Below are 18493 nucleotides of genomic sequence, written 5' to 3' on the forward strand. Positions count from 1 at the left end.
CAGTACAGCAGATCTGAAAACTATCAGGTTAACAGTTACAGCTAAAAATAGCTTGCCGAGGCTTGTTTTCAGTGAGCTACATATCCTGTTGATACCAAAATTCATATGCGTTCTGAGTAAACAGGTTTTGGCGGGGTGTCGGAAGCAGAGAAGTAGCCAGCCACAGCCTGCATCGCACAGTTCAGCCGCCACATGTGGCTTTGCTTGTTCTCTCACAGACGCTGACGTACCTATACCACAGTGCTTTGAAATGAAAGTACAAGAGCCTTGTTGATTTTGTCAAACTGTATCTGCACAGTTGCATGTGCATTGGTCATTGTTAACTAGTTTACATGCATCAAGCGAGAGCAATATTCTCCACACATAAAAGATTCCTGTCTATGCACCTGTCATGCAAAAATTTGTGAATTCTGCAGAGTCCTGATTAAGCAACGATAAAACATTTGCAACATCTGAATGATTCCTTTATCTGTGCAACAGGGTTCACACTCTTCAGAATTGCACCTGTACATGTCATACTGTGGGTTTTTGTTGGGTTACTTAGAGTTTTATGGTAAATGGCCTGTATAGCGCTTTGCTTAGTCCCTATTGACCCCAAAGCACTTTACACTATATTCAGTCATTCACACACACATTCACACACTGGATGTTTCTCATTGTTATCTAAAGATGATTTTTTTATTGTTTCTATGTTTTTGCATTCTGAGTTCTGTTCATATGTCTGTATTCTGCTTTCTACTAACTCATTTTCCAGTATTTATTAGATCGGCCTGCTTTGTGTTGTCTTTTTGTCAAGTCTCTCTGAGATGTTTCCAATTTGAATTACTTCTTAATTCATTTTGTAGTTAAAAGTCTCCTCTGTTTTGCATTTAATTTCACTATGTGTCTTTGTCCTTAATTAGTGTCACGTATATTTATCTGTGCATCAGAATGATTGGAGGCAAATTGTGACCTTACAGGTGACTCACCAGCCTGGTTGCTTAATTGAGTGACTGGGTTCTGTGGTTAATCTACCCACTGTACCTTTCGCTTCAGTTGTCCTTCAATGCACATATTAAACAAATATATAGGACTGCTTTCTTCCATTTGCACAATATCTCTAAAATAAGAACATTTCATGTCTCAGAGTCACACTGAAAAACTAGTTCATGCAAATATTACTTCCAGGCTGGACGAGTGTAATTCATTATTATCAGGAAGTCCTAAAAACTCCCTGAAAAGCCTTCAGTTAATCCAAAGTGTTGCAGCAAGAGTCCTGACAGGGACTGGAAAGAGAGAGCAGATTTCTCCTATATTGGCTTCCCTTCATTGGCTCCCCATTAAATCAAGAATTGAATTCAAAATCCTGCTCCTCACATACAAGGTCTTAAATAATCAGGCCCCATCTTATCTTAATGACCTTGTAGTACCATATCACCCTATTAGAGCACTTCGCACTAGAGCACTTTGTAAGTAGACCTCTATGCATTGAATCATACTTGTTATTAATCTCATGCTCTCTTCCACAGCGTGTCTTTTATCCTGTCTTCCTTCTCTTGCCCCAACCAGTCAGAGCAGACAGCCTCCCCTCCCTGAGCCCCGTTCTGCAGGAGGTTTCTTCCTACTGTCCCCAAAGTGCTTGCTCATAGGGGGTCATATTCCCAACGACAACGCAGCCCTGCCTCCCATACTACTTTTAAATATCTTAGGAACGACAAGTACAACAGCAGTCTAAAAGCGAAGTGCTCTATTGGGGTGATATGGTACTATAAGGTTATATGATAAGATGGGGCCTGATTATTCTAGACCTTGTGTGTGAGGAGACGGATTTTTAAATTTAATTCTGGATTTAACAGGAAGCCAAGAAGAGAAGAGAAGAGAAGAGAAGAGAAGAGAAGAGAAGAGAAGAGAAGAGAAGCCAGCATAGGAGAAATATGCTTCCTCTTTCTAGTCCCTGTTAGTTCTTGCTTTTCACAGAGTTTTTAGGGCATCCTGATAAAAATGAATTGCAATAGTCCAGCCTTGAAGTAATAAATGCATGAACTACTATTTCAGCATCACTCTAAGACAGGATGTGTGCTGGATGTGTCCTATATATTTGTTTATTATACACATTGAAGGACACATCCCGGTCAAAAACTACCAATAACCTCAGCTTTATCTGAATATAAAAGCAGAAAATTAGGCGTCATCAAGATCTTTATATCTTGAAGACGTTCCTGCAGTACACTGCAGTTCAACCAATTGGTGTGTGTTATCTGGCTTCATGGGTAGATTCATTTGGGTGCTATCCACGTAGCAGTGAATATATATGCTGTCACGATATGATTGGCTGGAAATTCCCACCAGGTTCTTGAGTTTCCTTGGCAGGCCTGTCATCTCTTCAGCAGTTCCACTCACCTGAAGCTGATCTGAGGCGATCAGGCTGGAGAGATTTAAGCTCTACGCTGACGTTCCTTCACTGGCAGTTGGTAATCGGCTCTCCATGCTCCATGTTCTTGTTGCGACATGCTTTACTTACCTTGTTTTCTTGTACCATAGCTCTCCCACTGTTTCCAGCTACTGTCAAGTTCAACCAGTGCTAGATCAATAAACATTGTTAAACACTGTGCCACCTCCGCTTTGGGTTTCTGCGTTTGGGTTCAGTTCAGTTCTGCCTTTTCGGCCATTTTTCGGCCGTATGTTATGTCTTCAACTGATCCTGAGTCTATTAGATAGATGTGATTCAAACCACTGCAGTGCAGAACCTTCAATATCTACAGCATGCTATGATTGCTGAAGTAAAATATTATCGTCAACAGGATGAGCACAGAGATGAATCGACTGTCACAGGCCATAAGAAGATCATTTGTAACGTTCACAAATTCTGTTTTGTTACGGTGATGAGCTCTGAAACTTGATTGGAAATCTTCAAATAAACCATCCCTCAGCAGATGATCAGTTAGCTACCCTTTTAAGAATTTTTGAGATAAGAGGTAAGGTTTGAGATTGGCCTATAACTGACACAGTGTCAAGTAATGACATGTAAGTGAAATTTTAACTACTTTGTTTTTTTTGTTTGTTTTTTTTTTCTCCATACAGGTGACCCAGGAGTTCTTTTTTTTTTTCTCTCTCTTCCCCCCCCTTCTCACCGTCTCTTCTCCCCTTTGGTTTTCTTTCTTTCTCTCCCCCTCTTTCTCTCATTCATTCCCCCTGTCCTATTTATTAAAAAAAAAAAAAAAAAAAAAAAAAAATGACAAAGGATGAACTGAAGCTCTGCCATCACGTAATGTCGCATACTGCTGTTTCTGATGTCATTTAAAAAAAAAAAGAAAAAAAAAGAAAAAAAAGAAATTTTAACTACTGCCATATTGAAGGCCTGTGGTACATAGCTGATAAATAGAGATTAACGCGTTGATCAGTGGTATGACTTCCTTTTCAGTCTTGTGGGGATGTGGTCTAAAAGACTGATGGTTTTCAGGAAGTTCACTCAGAAATTCAGAAACTCAATTGGAGAAAAAGCAAATATCCTAAAGCCTACTCTTTCAGTCCACTCACTCTCTCTCACTCACTTCCACATTTTAATCATCATGTTTTATTTTTACATACATTCAAAATCCATGTATTACTTAAACCTGACATTTTCTCAGTACATGTTTATTTAAATAAAATAGGAATTTGTGGTCACGGTCTGCGGGAGGAATGAGTGGAGGACCCAAGTGCGGACACTGACGAGGAGACGGAATTAACTTTAACGAAAAATGAGCCTTTTTTGGGGGCTGATACTTAAGCATACAAAAATAAAGCAAACAGGCTGAGACCAAACTAAGACAACTATTAATAAACTGTGACAAGACTAGAGAGACAATGAAAGCTATGAAGACTGATAATACTATGAAACATGAAGGGACACTATGAAGTCTAAAACTAGACATGGGGGAGGGAACACAGACGACACCACACTGAACGCAGGAAGATTGTGAGCTTAAATACACACATGAGGTGACCGGGGGAAGTGGAGACACATGAGGAAACAGCTGACTAGGATGAACATAATCATGCCACAGTGGAAGTGAAAACTAAGTACATAAAACATGGAAACAAGACTTCCAAAATAAACAGGAAACATTATGAGACATGACAGGAATTTGACCACAGAGACATGAAACATGACAGGTAGACATGAAGCAGGGAGACTTAGAACAGGGGAGAAGACACAAAAAGATCTACAAAGCAAAGGACTAACACAGCAACCTAGGCATCGTAGCACTTAATAAGGTCAATTAAACTGAAACTAGAACACAAGTGGAAAGCAAAATACAATAAAACTCAAACACTGGGGTTTCATTATTTATTTATGTAACCTGTAGTGTCTCATGTCTCATTTCCTGAGATTAGAGGATTACCATTCTGCTCTGAAGTGGTAAGGCCCACCAACCAGCATGTGTACAGTGAACTTTAACCATCAAAACATGAGTTTAGTTAATTGATCTCCTTTTGCTCCAAAGAAGAACTTTAATATCATAAGCCGCATTTATTTCTCACGCTTTATTTCAGTTTCATTCAAAGTTTCATCTTTCATTTCAGCAATAAAGCAATTGATTTGCACTATGGAAATATTTTAGTCAATATGTGGTGCAGGTTTTGAAAAATCACAAAAGTTTATAAATTAAAATCAAACTAACATCCACACATAGCTTGAAAGGGTAAAAAGGAACAAACTTTATTCATTTCACATACAAAAGCTAAGTTACAAGAATTAACAGGATTCTTGAAAATACTGAAATTGTACCCTAAACCACCCGAAACCTAACAAACCCAAAGACAAACACCAGTATTTTACTTCATTACATATTTGTTTTTGAGTGGGAGTCCAGTAGCGTCAGTAACCTCAGTAGACAACTGCACTGAAAACAAAGTCGCAAAGCACTTAGTATTATACAAAATTTAATCCAATGATTCATGTTCTTGGACAAGAGTTGGCAGTTAAACTCAGTCATGTAAATAATGAATTACACCTCCATTTATACTGCTTTAATATTAAGCTTTGCTTTATTTGAGTGGGTTTAGAAAACAATGAATAAAACAAAAGCTGCTTAGAGAAAGATCAGAACATGCTGTGTATGAGAAGTTATTTCTTGAGACCGAAGTTAACGGTTAGCTTACTGAATGTATGAAACAATTACTGTCACATGGATTGCCATGAGACAACGCCAGCATAGAGGGAAATAAAATGTAGGTTTGCTATAATATTATACTTTCTTTGCACAATTGATAGCAAGATTATTAATTCACGCATATAAGGGACAAAAAACGTTGGGCTGGGCTGTGTGACTGAGACGGAGAGTTGCAGGAAGCAAACAGCTGCACTGCAGATAAAAGTTGAGATAAGTTTTGCTTACACTCATTCTGATCCCCGCAAAAACAAATGTAAGGCATTATAGATCTCTTGTACTGCTTTGGTCAATGAGGGGAGTGCTGATCTTTTTGATTACAGATAGACAACTCAGGCTTTGCTGTTGTTTCAGATGCTCAAACAAAACATAAAAAATGACTAAAACAAAGTTAATCTTTTTAGTGAACAAACCTTCTAATAGGGTATTTACATCTTACATGTGTGCAGTATTGTAGCTACATCTGAAAGCAACTATCCAGTTGAGTTTGTCAGTCACAGCAAATGCAAAGAGGATCTGCTGTTGGGCACAACCAACCTAACTTTGTTTGATTGATCATTATTTATTTAGTTGTGGCTCTCTGCATTTTTTAAGTCTGGATACTAAATTTAAAGCCAAAATCTGTAATTTGGGTATAAGGATGGTTTTGCTTGCATGGTTGGTATGTAAATTATGGAAAGTGTAAGGTCAACTTCAGGGTGTGAGATGAGATATAATAAAATAATAAAAAATATATTATTTTAATAAAAAAAACTGTCAGTTGTTGTTCATTGGTGTTTGAGGGTATGAGGATAATCATAGTCTCCTAAATCTTTGTTCAAATGATTGGTAAAACTATCTGCTCAAGATTTCTGTGGTTATCTTGTGTGGATTGTTCATCATAAACAAACTAAAACACAATTTTGTTTTGAATACAACTGTATTTCCATGTATATATAATTCAGGTTTTCAAATGCAGATTATGTTACTCTTCCTGGAGAATTATCTTTGAAAACAAACAGAACAGCCTATATTCGCTGTAAAGGGCTTGTAAAATATTACAGGAAGTGCATTTTCTGTGTTTCAGCCAATCACTGTGATTTCGACTTTCTAAACCTTGATCCTCTTGTGACTAAATCTTCCTTTGAGTGGGAAGACATCAGTTGTGCAAGAGAAGGTTGAGGTACCACAATGATCGGAAGACTGGTTCCTTTGATTCTTCTAAGTACATTGTGTGAGTTTACTTTTTCTGTACTGTGGGATGTAGCATTGTAAATCATATAAGACAAATTGTATAAGGCTCTGTAATATTTTAAACTGCATGATGATTATACATATTTTTAAGTATTTTGTCCTGTCATGTTCTAACTGCTACTGTTGGTTTCTTTTCTTCAGCTTTGATTGAAATGAGAGAGATTCCTCAGCAGATGTCTTTACATGAGGCTAAACTTGGAGATGATGTGAATCTGACATATGTGAAAAATAATGCAGAGTTTTCTTACTGGTATAAGTTGAATTTTGGATACTTGCTTGAAACAGTTGCTAAAGGAACTTATGGAAGAATATCCCTCAGTGGACAATTTAACAACTCAAGATTCAGTGCCACAAAAGTAGGTCATGTGTATTCTCTTATCATAAGAAATGTAAGCAAAGAAGATGAAGCAACTTACCTCTGTCATGCAGGATCGGTATATGAACCAGAATTTATAAATGGCACAATTTTGGCAGTGAAAGGTAAAGTATATTCATTTTATTGTTTTCTTTCTATATCTGTGTCAAAATCAAACCAAATACAGACATGTATTTTTGTGAATCACACAGATCCTAAAACTCAACTTAAATCTGTAACTGTGAAACAAACTCCAGACATGGAGTCAGTCAAGCTGGGTGATACAATGACTCTGCAGTGTTCGCTCCTCTCCAAGAACGAGAATGACACAGATCAGTGTCCAGATGAAGACAAAGTGCACTGGTTCAAAGGTGGATCAGAATCCCACCCAGGCGTCATTTACCACGGCAGTCTCAGAAATAACTTACTTATGCCAAGCAGGAACGGCATACATAATGGAATTTTTTAATAGCACACTTTTGGTCGTGGATGGTAACGTATTTTAATTTGACTGTTTTTTTCATATCTGCTTCTAAGCCCAAATAATTACAGTTAATGCTATTTTGTGTCTTTTTGTAATTCACTCAGATACAAAAACGCTGCAGAAATCTGTCACCGTGAAACAAACTTCAGACGTGGAGTCAGTACATCTGGGTGATACAATGACTCTGCAGTGTTCGCTCCTCTCTGAGAACAAAGATGACACAGATCAGTGTCCAGATGAAGACAAAGTGCACTGGTTTAAAGGTGGATCAGAATCCCATCCAGGCAGCATTTACCACGGCAGTCTCAGAAATAAAGAGGACGGGAGATGTGACTACAGTCTGTCCAAAACTGTAACAAACTCATCTGATGCTGGGACGTACTACTGTGCCGTGGTGACATGCAGTGAGATCCTGTTTGGTGAAGGAACAAAAGTGGTGACAAGTATGTTTTTAAAGTCTTATTTAAAATATTATTATTTATAGTGATCATTGTTGCCTGTATTTCTGTGAATATATACTGGAAGTCTTCAGATGCTAGTTTCAGGCCTCTAATAAAGCAACTCTACCTAGATCAGCTTGAGGTTCTGACAATTCTAAATACATTATATAAACATATAATGTTCTCAAGGCTTACAGCCCGCAGCCTGTTTGTGTTTGTCATATTGCAGGTGCCATTTTGCTGCCTTTGTTGCCTTTGCTGTCTTTGTTCTTTTTCTGTTCTTTTATGTGAATGTTTTCTACTCATTTCCTGCAGCGTTCTGTGTCACCTAAAGGCCTCTGCATCTTAGCTGTCCATATTGTTATATGCATTTAGTTTAGATGGTTTTATTTTAAGTATGTCAAGCTAGAGGCCACAAACACTTAGGATGCAATACAATCTCAAAATACAACGCTTCATAATAAAATAAAGAATACAGACAAGTTAGTATTAGTTTTGGTTTTTTGAAAACCCCATCAAAGATCTGTGAAGCCATACTTGGAACAGCTAAATAATAACGTGTTGATGTTCAGTAGAGGGTTGCACTATGAAGCAAGCTGAACATAGCCAGGCCTTCTTTGTGGCAGCTGGATTTGAGAAAACCTAAAATCTAGTCAGAGATAACAGGTATCATGTTCATCTTTTTCTGTTAACCTAGATTTAACCTCTGCACAATTACACAAAGGGGACACAATTAAAAAAACTTGTCCAATCAGAACATTATTAGAGGAATGGGGGGAAAAGGAATGTAGTACTTAACAAATGTAACTGATAATTTTCTTTTACTTGAGCTCTATTAGCTCTAATTGCAGCTATGTAAAAACACCTGGAAGCATTAAGACAAAACATAAAAATAAGTCATATATGTCACACAAGCAGTACTACTTTAACTTCAGTTTCATATGGTGGTGTTATTATGATACGACCTAACAAGTGACATGTGTATAAAATGTTTTCCTTCAGTCGATAATCCTTATTGCTCTTAAAGCTTACTTTCACTAAAAATAATTAGCTAAAATATTGGACTTTCAGCGAAATGAAACTAATATAACCTGCTACAGACAAGATTGTGTTTTTATCGTATGTTACCGTGGTGATAAAGTCAAGTCCAAAGACATCTGCCTTACTGATGCTGAAAACTTTTACTTTCAGCTCAACATAATTCATTATCCATGAACCTTGGATTGCAATACACTCTGTTGTGTAGTTAAAAAAAGTGCAGCTGAGGTTGATGAGAAAAAACATTGTCTGTAGGCAATTTTCCATAAACTACGAGGAGAGAATGATTTTATTTTTTATTGTTATTAACTTGGTAATGAGTAAAATATTAGTAATTAATATAAATCAATAAAAGCCATCTGCATGAAATTTAATTGGGTCTAACAGTGAGTCATGTAGATGTGCGCTAGTACACAATTACATAAATGGGATGTAAAGTGTCTGCTGGGATGTTTTCTCGTTCCAGATGAGTTCCCGCTCAGTGCTGTGCTTGTGACGCTGCTGATCTTCTCTGTGCTTGTAAATTTTGGTCTGATTGTCTCCAGAAAAAAGAAGCCAACTTGTGAACAGTCCAAAGGTACAGTGGTGTATCACATTTCCATTACACCACATTTGTGTGTATACACATTAATAGTATAACATTAGTATACAGTAATAGTTACCTTGCTAGTACCGGTTGCCTTTAGAACTGCCTTAATGTTTCACATCAGAAATTCAACACAGCTTTGGACTCAACAAGGCTTTGCTACTGAACTAACGAATCACATGATAAAGCATTAAGAAATGCTACTAAAACCAGGACATAGCTATGTATTAAACAAAATATCTTAAAATAGAGTTGGTTCTTTGTAGGAAACTGTAACTTGGAACAAAATCTAACAGACACCATGTTGAACTGCAGTCCTGTGCTCTGCACCCAGTAATGCACGGCGTGATACATTTTGGTCAGAATTAGAATTATTATCAACTGCATGGATCGATCAGACCTGCCGTGTGAGTCCTTACATATATATGTCACCAAACTTTAAGTGGCGACTTTCTGGATGAGTCAAAAACATAGATTACTCAAACGTTAAGCACAAGTGCTTTCAAACTGCTTTCATTAGCATGACAATGACTCCACTTGACCTAAGCAGTCATTTCAGCAGACAGATTTTAATCTAATAGTCTATTTCAGAAGTGGTAAAGCAAGAGTTTAGCAGTATGAATCTTCAGGTACAAGCTCAATAAGGAATTAAAAATGATTTATTGATATGCAGAATTCACTTAAACTATTTGGAGATTGGACTCTGATGCCCCATTGCAGCAGAATGAAACGCTGGTGGTGGAGATGAAGATGGAAAGTTGGCTGGACATGAGAGAGGCAGGGATAGGGAGGAGGTGGGTTTCACAAAGGTGTTTGCAAGGCAGGATGACAGATTAACAGTGAGATTTAATGTATGCGGAGAGGAGGCTGAATGGCCTGAAGAAGGTGGACAGAAAGATGATTGGACCAGACCAGTGATGTCAGCATTGGAACAATGGTAGTGTGGGAAAGTGGAAGTGATGTAAAGCATAAACTAACCAGCAAATACCCAGGAAGCAAACATAAGTGTGACTACAGAGCTTCCTTATAAGCTTCATTTAGGAAAGACTAAACTCTCAAATGAATGTTTCCATGAATGAAGCTGTTTTTAGAGCAAATGGATGCCCTATGCAGTATTACTATAATCTTGATAATTAGCTTCTTGGATCTGACCTAAAAGGCTTTAAAAATAAATCACTCTTAATGTTTTCTTTTTCTGAACAGGAGGAGAAACCGTCTCCACTCAGCCTCCAATCAATGACCAGGGTAGATCAACTGCAGATCAACTGAGTAATGTGGTACATATTGTAAATACTGCAAAAAACATGATCATAATGTTAGCATCCTACACTGGACAGATGCCATGGGTGGCAAAGTCAATGCAGATTCTTAGGGCTGAAACACACAGCTAGCATTTTCTATGAGAAAACCGAGACATACTGAGATACAGGCAAAACTACAGGGTAGTAATCGACTTTACCTCACATCCTTTCAAAAAGTTGCTAAAAGTAAACTGTGGGAGATTTAGTAAAGTTTAGGCATGAAAAGAGTTTGACTGGGCCTCAGTATCACACTTCACGTTCAACTTCAAACTATGACTATGTTCTGTGTGTTTAATATAAATTGTAAAACTGTTTTAAAATGGTTATTAAATTCCAATTCTGTTTTCTGTCTTCTAATTTCTGTTAATAATCTGCAGGACGGTGAAGAAGTAGGAGTCAACTATGCGGCGCTGGACTTCCCCTCGAGAAAAGCTAAAAAATGGAAGAATAAGTGGGAGCTACCAGATGACAGCATATATTCTGGCATGATAGACTACCAGTAAAATGCTCTCCTCATCAAGAATGAATATTTAACAATTTTCGTGCTGATATATTATTGTTAGTAGCACTGCAAAATAGATTAGGCTAGAGATGGGACATATGTTTTGTAATGCTGGCTATTTAAATCAAAAATATATATGTTAAGATTATGTGGATCTTTATATTATGTACTATCAGATTTGAGTTGAGTAAATCAAACTGAAATAAATATCAATCATAATTTAGTGTTAGTGAATTTTATATTCTCCTTTATGTTTCATGAGACACTTTAAATATACATAAAATTGACATGAACATGACATTCCACAAGAGGATATGCTTTAGATTAAAACCAAGACTTAGCTAGATGGTGTGACAACTTGTAGGGTGTTACTTACAGGATTCTGCAGAATGATGGTGGCAAATGCTGAAGGTTCTCTTTTCAAATTTATTATTGAACCTAAACTGTACCTTGACACTGATTATGAAGTGATACTAAATTTAAGTTTGACGTATCCTTAATAGGGATTGCAGCTTCGATGTAAGATGAAAACCATCCATTCGCTTATCCTTTTTCAGGGGCGCTGGAGCCTATCCCAGCTGTCATAGGGCGAGAGGCAGGGTACACCCTGGACAGGTCGCCAGTCTGTCGCAGGGCCAACACACAGGGACAGACAACCATTCACACTCACACCTATTGGCAATTTGGATTATCCAATTAACCTATCCCCACAAGCTGCATGTCTTTGGACGGTGGGAGGAAGCCGAAGTACCCAGAGGGAACCCACGCAAACACGGGGAGAACATGCAAACTCCACACAGAAAGACCCCGGCCTGATGTTGGAATCGAACTCAGAACCTTCTTGCTGTGCAGCAACAGTGCTAACCACCGTGCCACCGTGCTGCCTCATAAGATGAAAACATGACAGCTTATTAAGATAATGTAAAGTTTGTTGTTTCAAAACATAAACAACAATCAGATTCTGCAGACTGATGATTGCTTGGTCCTTATTTAATATTCTGGCAGACTCTGTACCTATTAACCCTTTAGAGCCGGTCGGAGCGGGCACGCTCCGTTTTGCGTAACTATTTTTAAATCCCGGTAGCTCTGCAACCATGTGAGCTAGCGCAATAATTTTTTTGCATATGAAACCAGAGGAGTTGTACTTACATCTTATGCCATCAGCTTGTCCTAGGTCACAGTTTCCTTCCGCATATAGCTTTGCAAAAACTGCATAAAAAGCACTTGCAGCAACAAAAACATAATATTCCAGAAACACGCTTTGCCGATCCGATCAGCTGTTCATAACACTTCCTACGTTGGAATAGACGTCAGCGCGAACTTTTGCATGTCCGCCATTACCTGCCCGAAACCGGAAGTGACGTCATTTTTGCGGAAATGTAGTTTTTTTTTACCATCAGGGCCTCATGAGCCTATACTGGTGTTTTTAAAAGTTATCTTTGACTTTATGACTTTCTGTGTCGTTTCTGGGATGCTTAGGACTCATATTGCACTGCTGGAAATAGTTTATTTTGATGCATATGCTGCTTTTTTGCAAATTTGCAGTATAATATTTATATTCGTTTTTCCTGCAGTATATAAAAATTGTTGTATTTCAAAAATAAAACTATGAAGTCACTCAAAATAAATTTCCTGTGGTAGGAAACTTTTTTGTATTTACAGTTTTGAGGGATAAGCCTCTTAAATTTCTCTAACTAGAAATATATGTTAAAAAAGCAAAAACGATTTTCAATTTTTTTGTAGTTTTTTGCACTTTTTTGCAATTTATGTAATTACTATGCACTTAATGAATACATATTATTAAAATCTGGGCTATAATTGTTGTATTGATGTATAGCAACTTGAAATGCTCCCAAAAATGTCTCCTCAGCATGTAAAAATAGAATATAAGCTCTGGCGGACTTGGTTCTATGGTAGGTCTTAAAGGGTTAACAGATAGCTTTGTTAGCACCTAGTGCATGTTGGTTGCAAGGCAAGCAAGCAGATAGCAGTGTGCAAAATGTGCATTTTATCAAACTGTTGATGAAATAACTTACAACACATTTATAAAATGATAATATAAAGAAACACTGAAATGAAGTAACATGTGAATCCCATACACTCGGACTGGCTGAACATTGGAAACCATCATAATATCATGAGTCCAAGGTTTAGGCTCAATGCTAAGAGAACGAGGCTACTCATCTTGTAATTGCAACTGAATAGGGTATGAGTAGGCTTACTGAAATGCTAACGCTGACTGATAGAGCGTGTGCAACATGAAGGATATAACGACGGCATGGTAAATGGTAAATGGCCTGTATTTGTATAGCGCTTTACTTAGTCCCTATGGACCCCAAAGCACTTTACACTCCATTCAGTCAGCCACCCATTCACACACACATTCACACGCACATTCACACACTGGACATGACAAAGATCTGAGGAAACTCAGGATACGCTTAACTAAGAACAAGAAAGTGCAACTCAAAACAGTTGAGTGAAGATCCAGGACAGTGACAGAAGGTGAAATAAGCACATAGATGTGTATTTATTCTGAAAGAACTCTTGTGCAAAGTAATTAAACATCCCAACACCAGCCCCAGCCCTTAAAATAAAACTGACCCCCACCCTACCCCCATAGGGACTAAATGTAATCTTCTTCTAAATGTGAAAACCAAGGCAACCATTTTTCACAGATAAAAAACTACTCATGTCACAAGTACAACAAATACTGACAGCACAAATTGCATTAGTGATGAAGCAAATTTATGACAAAGACTGAAACTAACAATACCAAAAAGTCACAAACATAGACTCTGTAAAAGGATGTCAGGTTTATTTTCAAGGACATACTCAATATGTTGATACTTCATCAACATTTAGGAGTAGACACTAGTCTCAGTAAACTCCCTCTTCCTTCTTCCTCTGGTTTTTCGTTCAGAGAAATTCAGTGCAGCGTAGTTTATATCAGCTTCAGTCTGTGTTATAATAAGAACACACAAACATAGTTTAGATTGTGATGAGGAACTCTTTAGACATATGTGAACTGAACAGCTGTAATTTCTCGTACTTACTGATTGGAACAAATTGCCGGTTTGGACTTCTGTCACAGCGCTTTCGTATCCTTAAAATATACATTGTAACAATAAATTATAATAGTGAAATGCACTAAATGTGATATTACCTTGTGAATTTATTGTCACAAAAATCTCACTCATAGACATAGATACATGCATTAAACAAATTCAGGTACACAAAGTAAAGGCAGTCACTGTGGGGAAGGAGGTGTCGTACAGATTCATTAACAATTAATTTACCTTATGGTGTTATAGGAAAACTCATTTAAAGATTTTGTTTGTAAAAGGCATGACTCTTTACCTTCAGATAACACTTACCTTTACTTTTCTTACATACGCTTCGTCTGCAGATGAGGAAAACGTTTCCAATGACTGAAATGGCCAAACAGCTTATTAATATTGCCATTTGATTAAACACGAGTTGTGTTGTTCGCTCTACAAAAAAGAACACAAAAATTACATTCTTAAAAGGTCTTATAACTTATCTTGATATTAACATAGTTTAGTATAAATGCCAGCAAATAAAACAAAATCATACCAAGTTCAACTGTAGTTCCGTTTCCCAATAATATCTCCCCACATGTGGCCACAGCACAGTAGTAAGTCCCAGCATCAGAGGAGCTGACGTTCTTAGAAAGCTGATAAACACATCTATCCTGATGGTCAGATCTTTTCTCACATTGATCAGTCCTATTTCCATCAGTGTAAATGATGTTTGGATGAGATTTATTAGATCCAGCTCTGAACCAGAAAACATTATTAACTCCTGGACACGTCTTGTTCTCAGAATCAGAGAGAACTGAACACTGTAGAGTTGCTGTGTCTCCTGGACGCAGTGGATTTGATTCTATCGGCTGCTGTACAACAATATAGTTTGATGTCCTTTCAGTGTTTCCTGCATAATATAAAATGTATTACAATGACATTCTTCAAAAAATACTCTGAAAGATTAAAAAGTTTGTAAAAGTTGGTCTGTTTATTACCTTTAACTAACAAATATGTCCCACTCCATTCAAGATCACGCCATGTTGTGGTTCCACAATGATAAATTCCCTCATCCTCTTGGATTGTCTCCAGAATAGTCAGTTTGCTAAAATTGTTTGCGTTCTTTGCAGGAAATCTTGATTTCAAAAACGGAGAATAATACACAGGTTCTGTATCTCGATATAGTGTCACAATTAATTTAAGTGTATCCCCAACACTCTGCCTGTACCAGTATACTTTACTGCTGATGTATTTGGATATATCACACTTTAAGGTTGCTGGTTCACCAAGCTGAACCATTTTCACTGGAACCAGAGAATCTGAGTTAAAACAAAATGAAGAAAAACAAAATTTTGTTTTAGACGAATATCTTAAAATTATTATTAACATAATTATTGATAAATCCTGACAAATCTATTCAACGTAAATGACAAATGACAGAAGAAATTAGCACTTACTCCCATGATGAAGAAGAAGTAATATCATCCATAACACCACCATCTTGACACTGCTCCTTCTCGGGGTTTTTCAGTAAGTTAAGTTGGTGAAAGGAGCATGTTGGGTTGGGCCATAAAAGAAATCTGATTGGTTAACACGGAAGAGACTCAAAAGTAAACTTCCTGTCACACTGGTCTCATTTTGAGCTTTTTAAAAACACATCTTCTCTTTTCATCTTCTGTTGCAAGGTTTCACGTTGTTCACTTTTTATGTTTGACTGTCTCTGTTTGATTTTAATTTTAAATCTTAAGCACAGAAACAGCAAATGGCAATTCTGCTCTTGGTTGTCTTGGTTGCGATATGCACTGCAAGAAATACCTCAAATACATCAAACTCTGCACTTCAGAGGAGGTCATAACATCTTGTTTTTCAGACGACGTGAACAGCAACATGAAACGATGCTGCATGGTTCAGAAAACAGAACAAAGGAGTATTTTATTTATTCATATAGGAAACTACCTAGAAGCAGATATTCCACCAAAAGTCACCCACATTAACCACATGTCCAGAATAAGAGCAACATTTTAGTTGTGACTGTCAGTGGACTGAAAGTAGTCAAAGTGCAATCAAAGTGCTTTTTTACTGCAAGCCAATCCAATCCATGCAGTCATGCAAACATTCACACAAGCTCTTTTCCCAACACCTAAACACCATGATGAACATTTGTGGACACATTCACATTGGGAGAAACCAGAGGGGCAGCATCTTCATGAAAAATACTTCAACATTCAAAATAGATTAGCTGGGGAATGAATTTTTTCCTGAGCCGCTGCCACCCCAATCTGAGGATTGTCTCATTCAAAATAAGCAGACTTTATTATTTCAAGACAGGGTAGTAATAAGGAAATGATGCACAAAAATACTAAGCATACGTCCCAGCATGTATCAAGGCTGAGCACTGGGGGTCGGTGTGCATCTGTGAGCAGACTCACAAGAGACTGAGATGCTTATAAAGCTGACTCTGACTCTCCTCTCACCACTGTGAAATTACTTATGCGGATCATTATTATATGCATTTGTATATTATGTGGAAACACAGGCAGCAGAAGCCAGTATAGGAGCAAATTATCCTGCAGTTGATCATCTGAGCACATAGGTTTTCTTCACTAATCACCTTAGGCAGTGTAGAAGATTCAGACTTTATTGTGAATAAAACTTTGATTAAAACATTTATGAAAAGGATTCAGATCATCAAAAGGGGACAGTCGACTCCTACGCTGTCGAGTTTGAAAATAAAACAAAATCAATGTCATCAGTGTCTTGGGACAACATTTTCACATTAGTAGATATGAGAAATCACTTGGTTGACCAGATTTTTTAAGTTGAACCAGTTATTTTATAAAATACACCCACTTGATATGAAACTGTATATTTTAATCTGGTCCAATCGTTTTTTTTAAATGTATTAAAAAGTGATTGAGCAACTTTCTCTTTGCCTCTTTGCACTTGGCTACAAACAGCCCCAGTGTGAGCTGGAGGTCACTGCTTGATGAAGGAATAAGAAGCCACATCATCTGCAAAAACAAAAACCTTCTTCCTCTTGTCTGCCTTTAGAAATTATGTCCTTAAAATTATGAAAACACTCATTGACAGAAGGGGAGCTGTGAATGATCTGGCCTGAAAACTGTCTTGATATCACACATTCTCAATGCACCCAACCCAGGCCAAGTACTATGAAGTCATGTTTAATGAAAGAGTACAGATGATAGTCAGAACCCGCACCCACACCCAAAGGTTATAGCATTTGACACAGCCGATCACATGGCAGGTAATCTCAGCTGTATTGAAATTCAGACAAAGTATCATAAAAATGATTTAAATTGCTTTGAATATGGGATGGTTATTGATGCCACATGGGCTGCACAACCATGCCTAATATCTAGTGAGAAGCAGTTCTGTGGGAAACAATGCCTTCCTGATGCCACATTGAAATAGATGGGGTACATCAACAGAATACCACGGTAGGTGCCCTTCCTGTCAGGTACGAACAAGAAAGAGTTTCACAGAATCATCAAAATCTGATGATAACAGATTCCAAAACATTGCCCAGTCAGAGTAATCTCAATTTCCACTTCAACATTCAGCTGGCAGTCTTAATTTGCTGTAAATAACACAAGAGTATTGCTCTATTCTGCCTTGTTTTAACAATCCAACCTGTTGGTAGCATATTGATGTGGGGATATTTCCCTGGCAAACTCTAGGGCTTAGTACCAATTAAATATAGTTTAAAATGCCACAGTCCCTTTATGACAACAGCGTTTCCATTTTCTGATGACTACTTTGATTAGGAAGCACACACAATGTCACAATGTCCCTGCACTCAGTGAAGTCAACCTGCAATTAAACCAGATCTCATTCTAATACAGCACCTTGGGATGTGGTGGAATGGGAGAGTTGCATTTAAGCGTTGCAGCTGATTTTCAGCAACTTCATGATGTTATCATGTTAATATGGACCATTAATATGCACCAAGATCACAGAGGAAAGTTTCCAGCACCTTGTTAAAGCTATGTCCAGTGTTGGGAAGGTCACTTTTAAAATGTAGATTACAGATTACAGAGTACATGGCCCAAAATGTATTTTGTATCGTATTACGTTGCGTTACTCAATGAGAGTAATGTATTATGAATACTTTGGACTACTTATATTATATATTATCATGCATTTTAAAACTACATGATGTACTATTGCTGCGTGATTTATTACTATTACTGAAAGTTACTCACCATACCAATACATATTAGATTTTTAAATCTTAATATAAAATGAGTAACAGTAGGTGGACATTAGGTAAGGCTGCACTTTTTGCAGCGACCTCGTGTAGAAAACTATATAAAACAAGTCCGCGGCTCCGAACTGTAGTAAAGGGACCTCTGGCTAA

At 37.5% G+C, this 18493-nt stretch overlaps 2 protein-coding genes across 2 annotated transcripts; one reads left to right on the forward strand and one right to left on the reverse strand.

Annotated features, from left to right (window-relative positions):
* The first annotated feature begins 6302 nt into the window (after positions 1–6302).
* LOC146638047 (uncharacterized) lies at positions 6303–11072 on the forward strand. The gene is made up of 7 exons (XM_085359886.1): positions 6303–6345; positions 6507–6845; positions 6933–7091; positions 7468–7647; positions 9149–9259; positions 10472–10545; positions 10947–11072. The coding sequence occupies exons 1-7, from the start codon at positions 6303–6305 to the stop codon at positions 11070–11072; spliced, it is 1032 nt and encodes a 343-aa protein (XP_085216012.1).
* Positions 11073–13932: 2860 nt separating this feature from the next.
* Positions 13933–15615, reverse strand: LOC146638048 (signal-regulatory protein beta-2-like). Its single transcript, XM_085359898.1, has 6 exons — positions 15573–15615; positions 15114–15434; positions 14669–15025; positions 14449–14565; positions 14128–14177; positions 13933–14031 (listed from the first exon to the last, which is right to left on the reverse strand). The coding sequence occupies exons 1-6, from the start codon at positions 15613–15615 to the stop codon at positions 13933–13935; spliced, it is 987 nt and encodes a 328-aa protein (XP_085216024.1).
* Positions 15616–18493: the final 2878 nt, after the last annotated feature.

This window comes from Diplotaxodon limnothrissa, linkage group LG2, assembly GCF_057381915.1.
Source record: "Diplotaxodon limnothrissa isolate DT_005_m linkage group LG2, D_limnothrissa_male_GT1.1, whole genome shotgun sequence".
In the NCBI taxonomy this organism is placed as follows: Eukaryota; Metazoa; Chordata; class Actinopteri; order Cichliformes; family Cichlidae; genus Diplotaxodon; species Diplotaxodon limnothrissa.

Coding starts and splice junctions, on each gene's coding strand:
- LOC146638048 (XM_085359898.1), bottom strand. CDS start 15,615: ATGGTGGTGTTATGGATGATATTACTTCTTCTTCATCATGGGA. Junction 15,026..15,113: donor GACATATTTGTTAGTTAAAG/GTAATAAACAGA, acceptor TATATTATGCAG/GAAACACTGAAAGGACATCA. Junction 14,566..14,668: donor CGGAACTACAGTTGAACTTG/GTATGATTTTGT, acceptor TCTTTTTTGTAG/AGCGAACAACACAACTCGTG.
- LOC146638047 (XM_085359886.1), top strand. CDS start 6,303: ATGATCGGAAGACTGGTTCCTTTGATTCTTCTAAGTACATTGT. Junction 6,346..6,506: donor GATTCTTCTAAGTACATTGT/GTGAGTTTACTT, acceptor TCTTTTCTTCAG/CTTTGATTGAAATGAGAGAG. Junction 10,546..10,946: donor CAGATCAACTGAGTAATGTG/GTACATATTGTA, acceptor AATAATCTGCAG/GACGGTGAAGAAGTAGGAGT.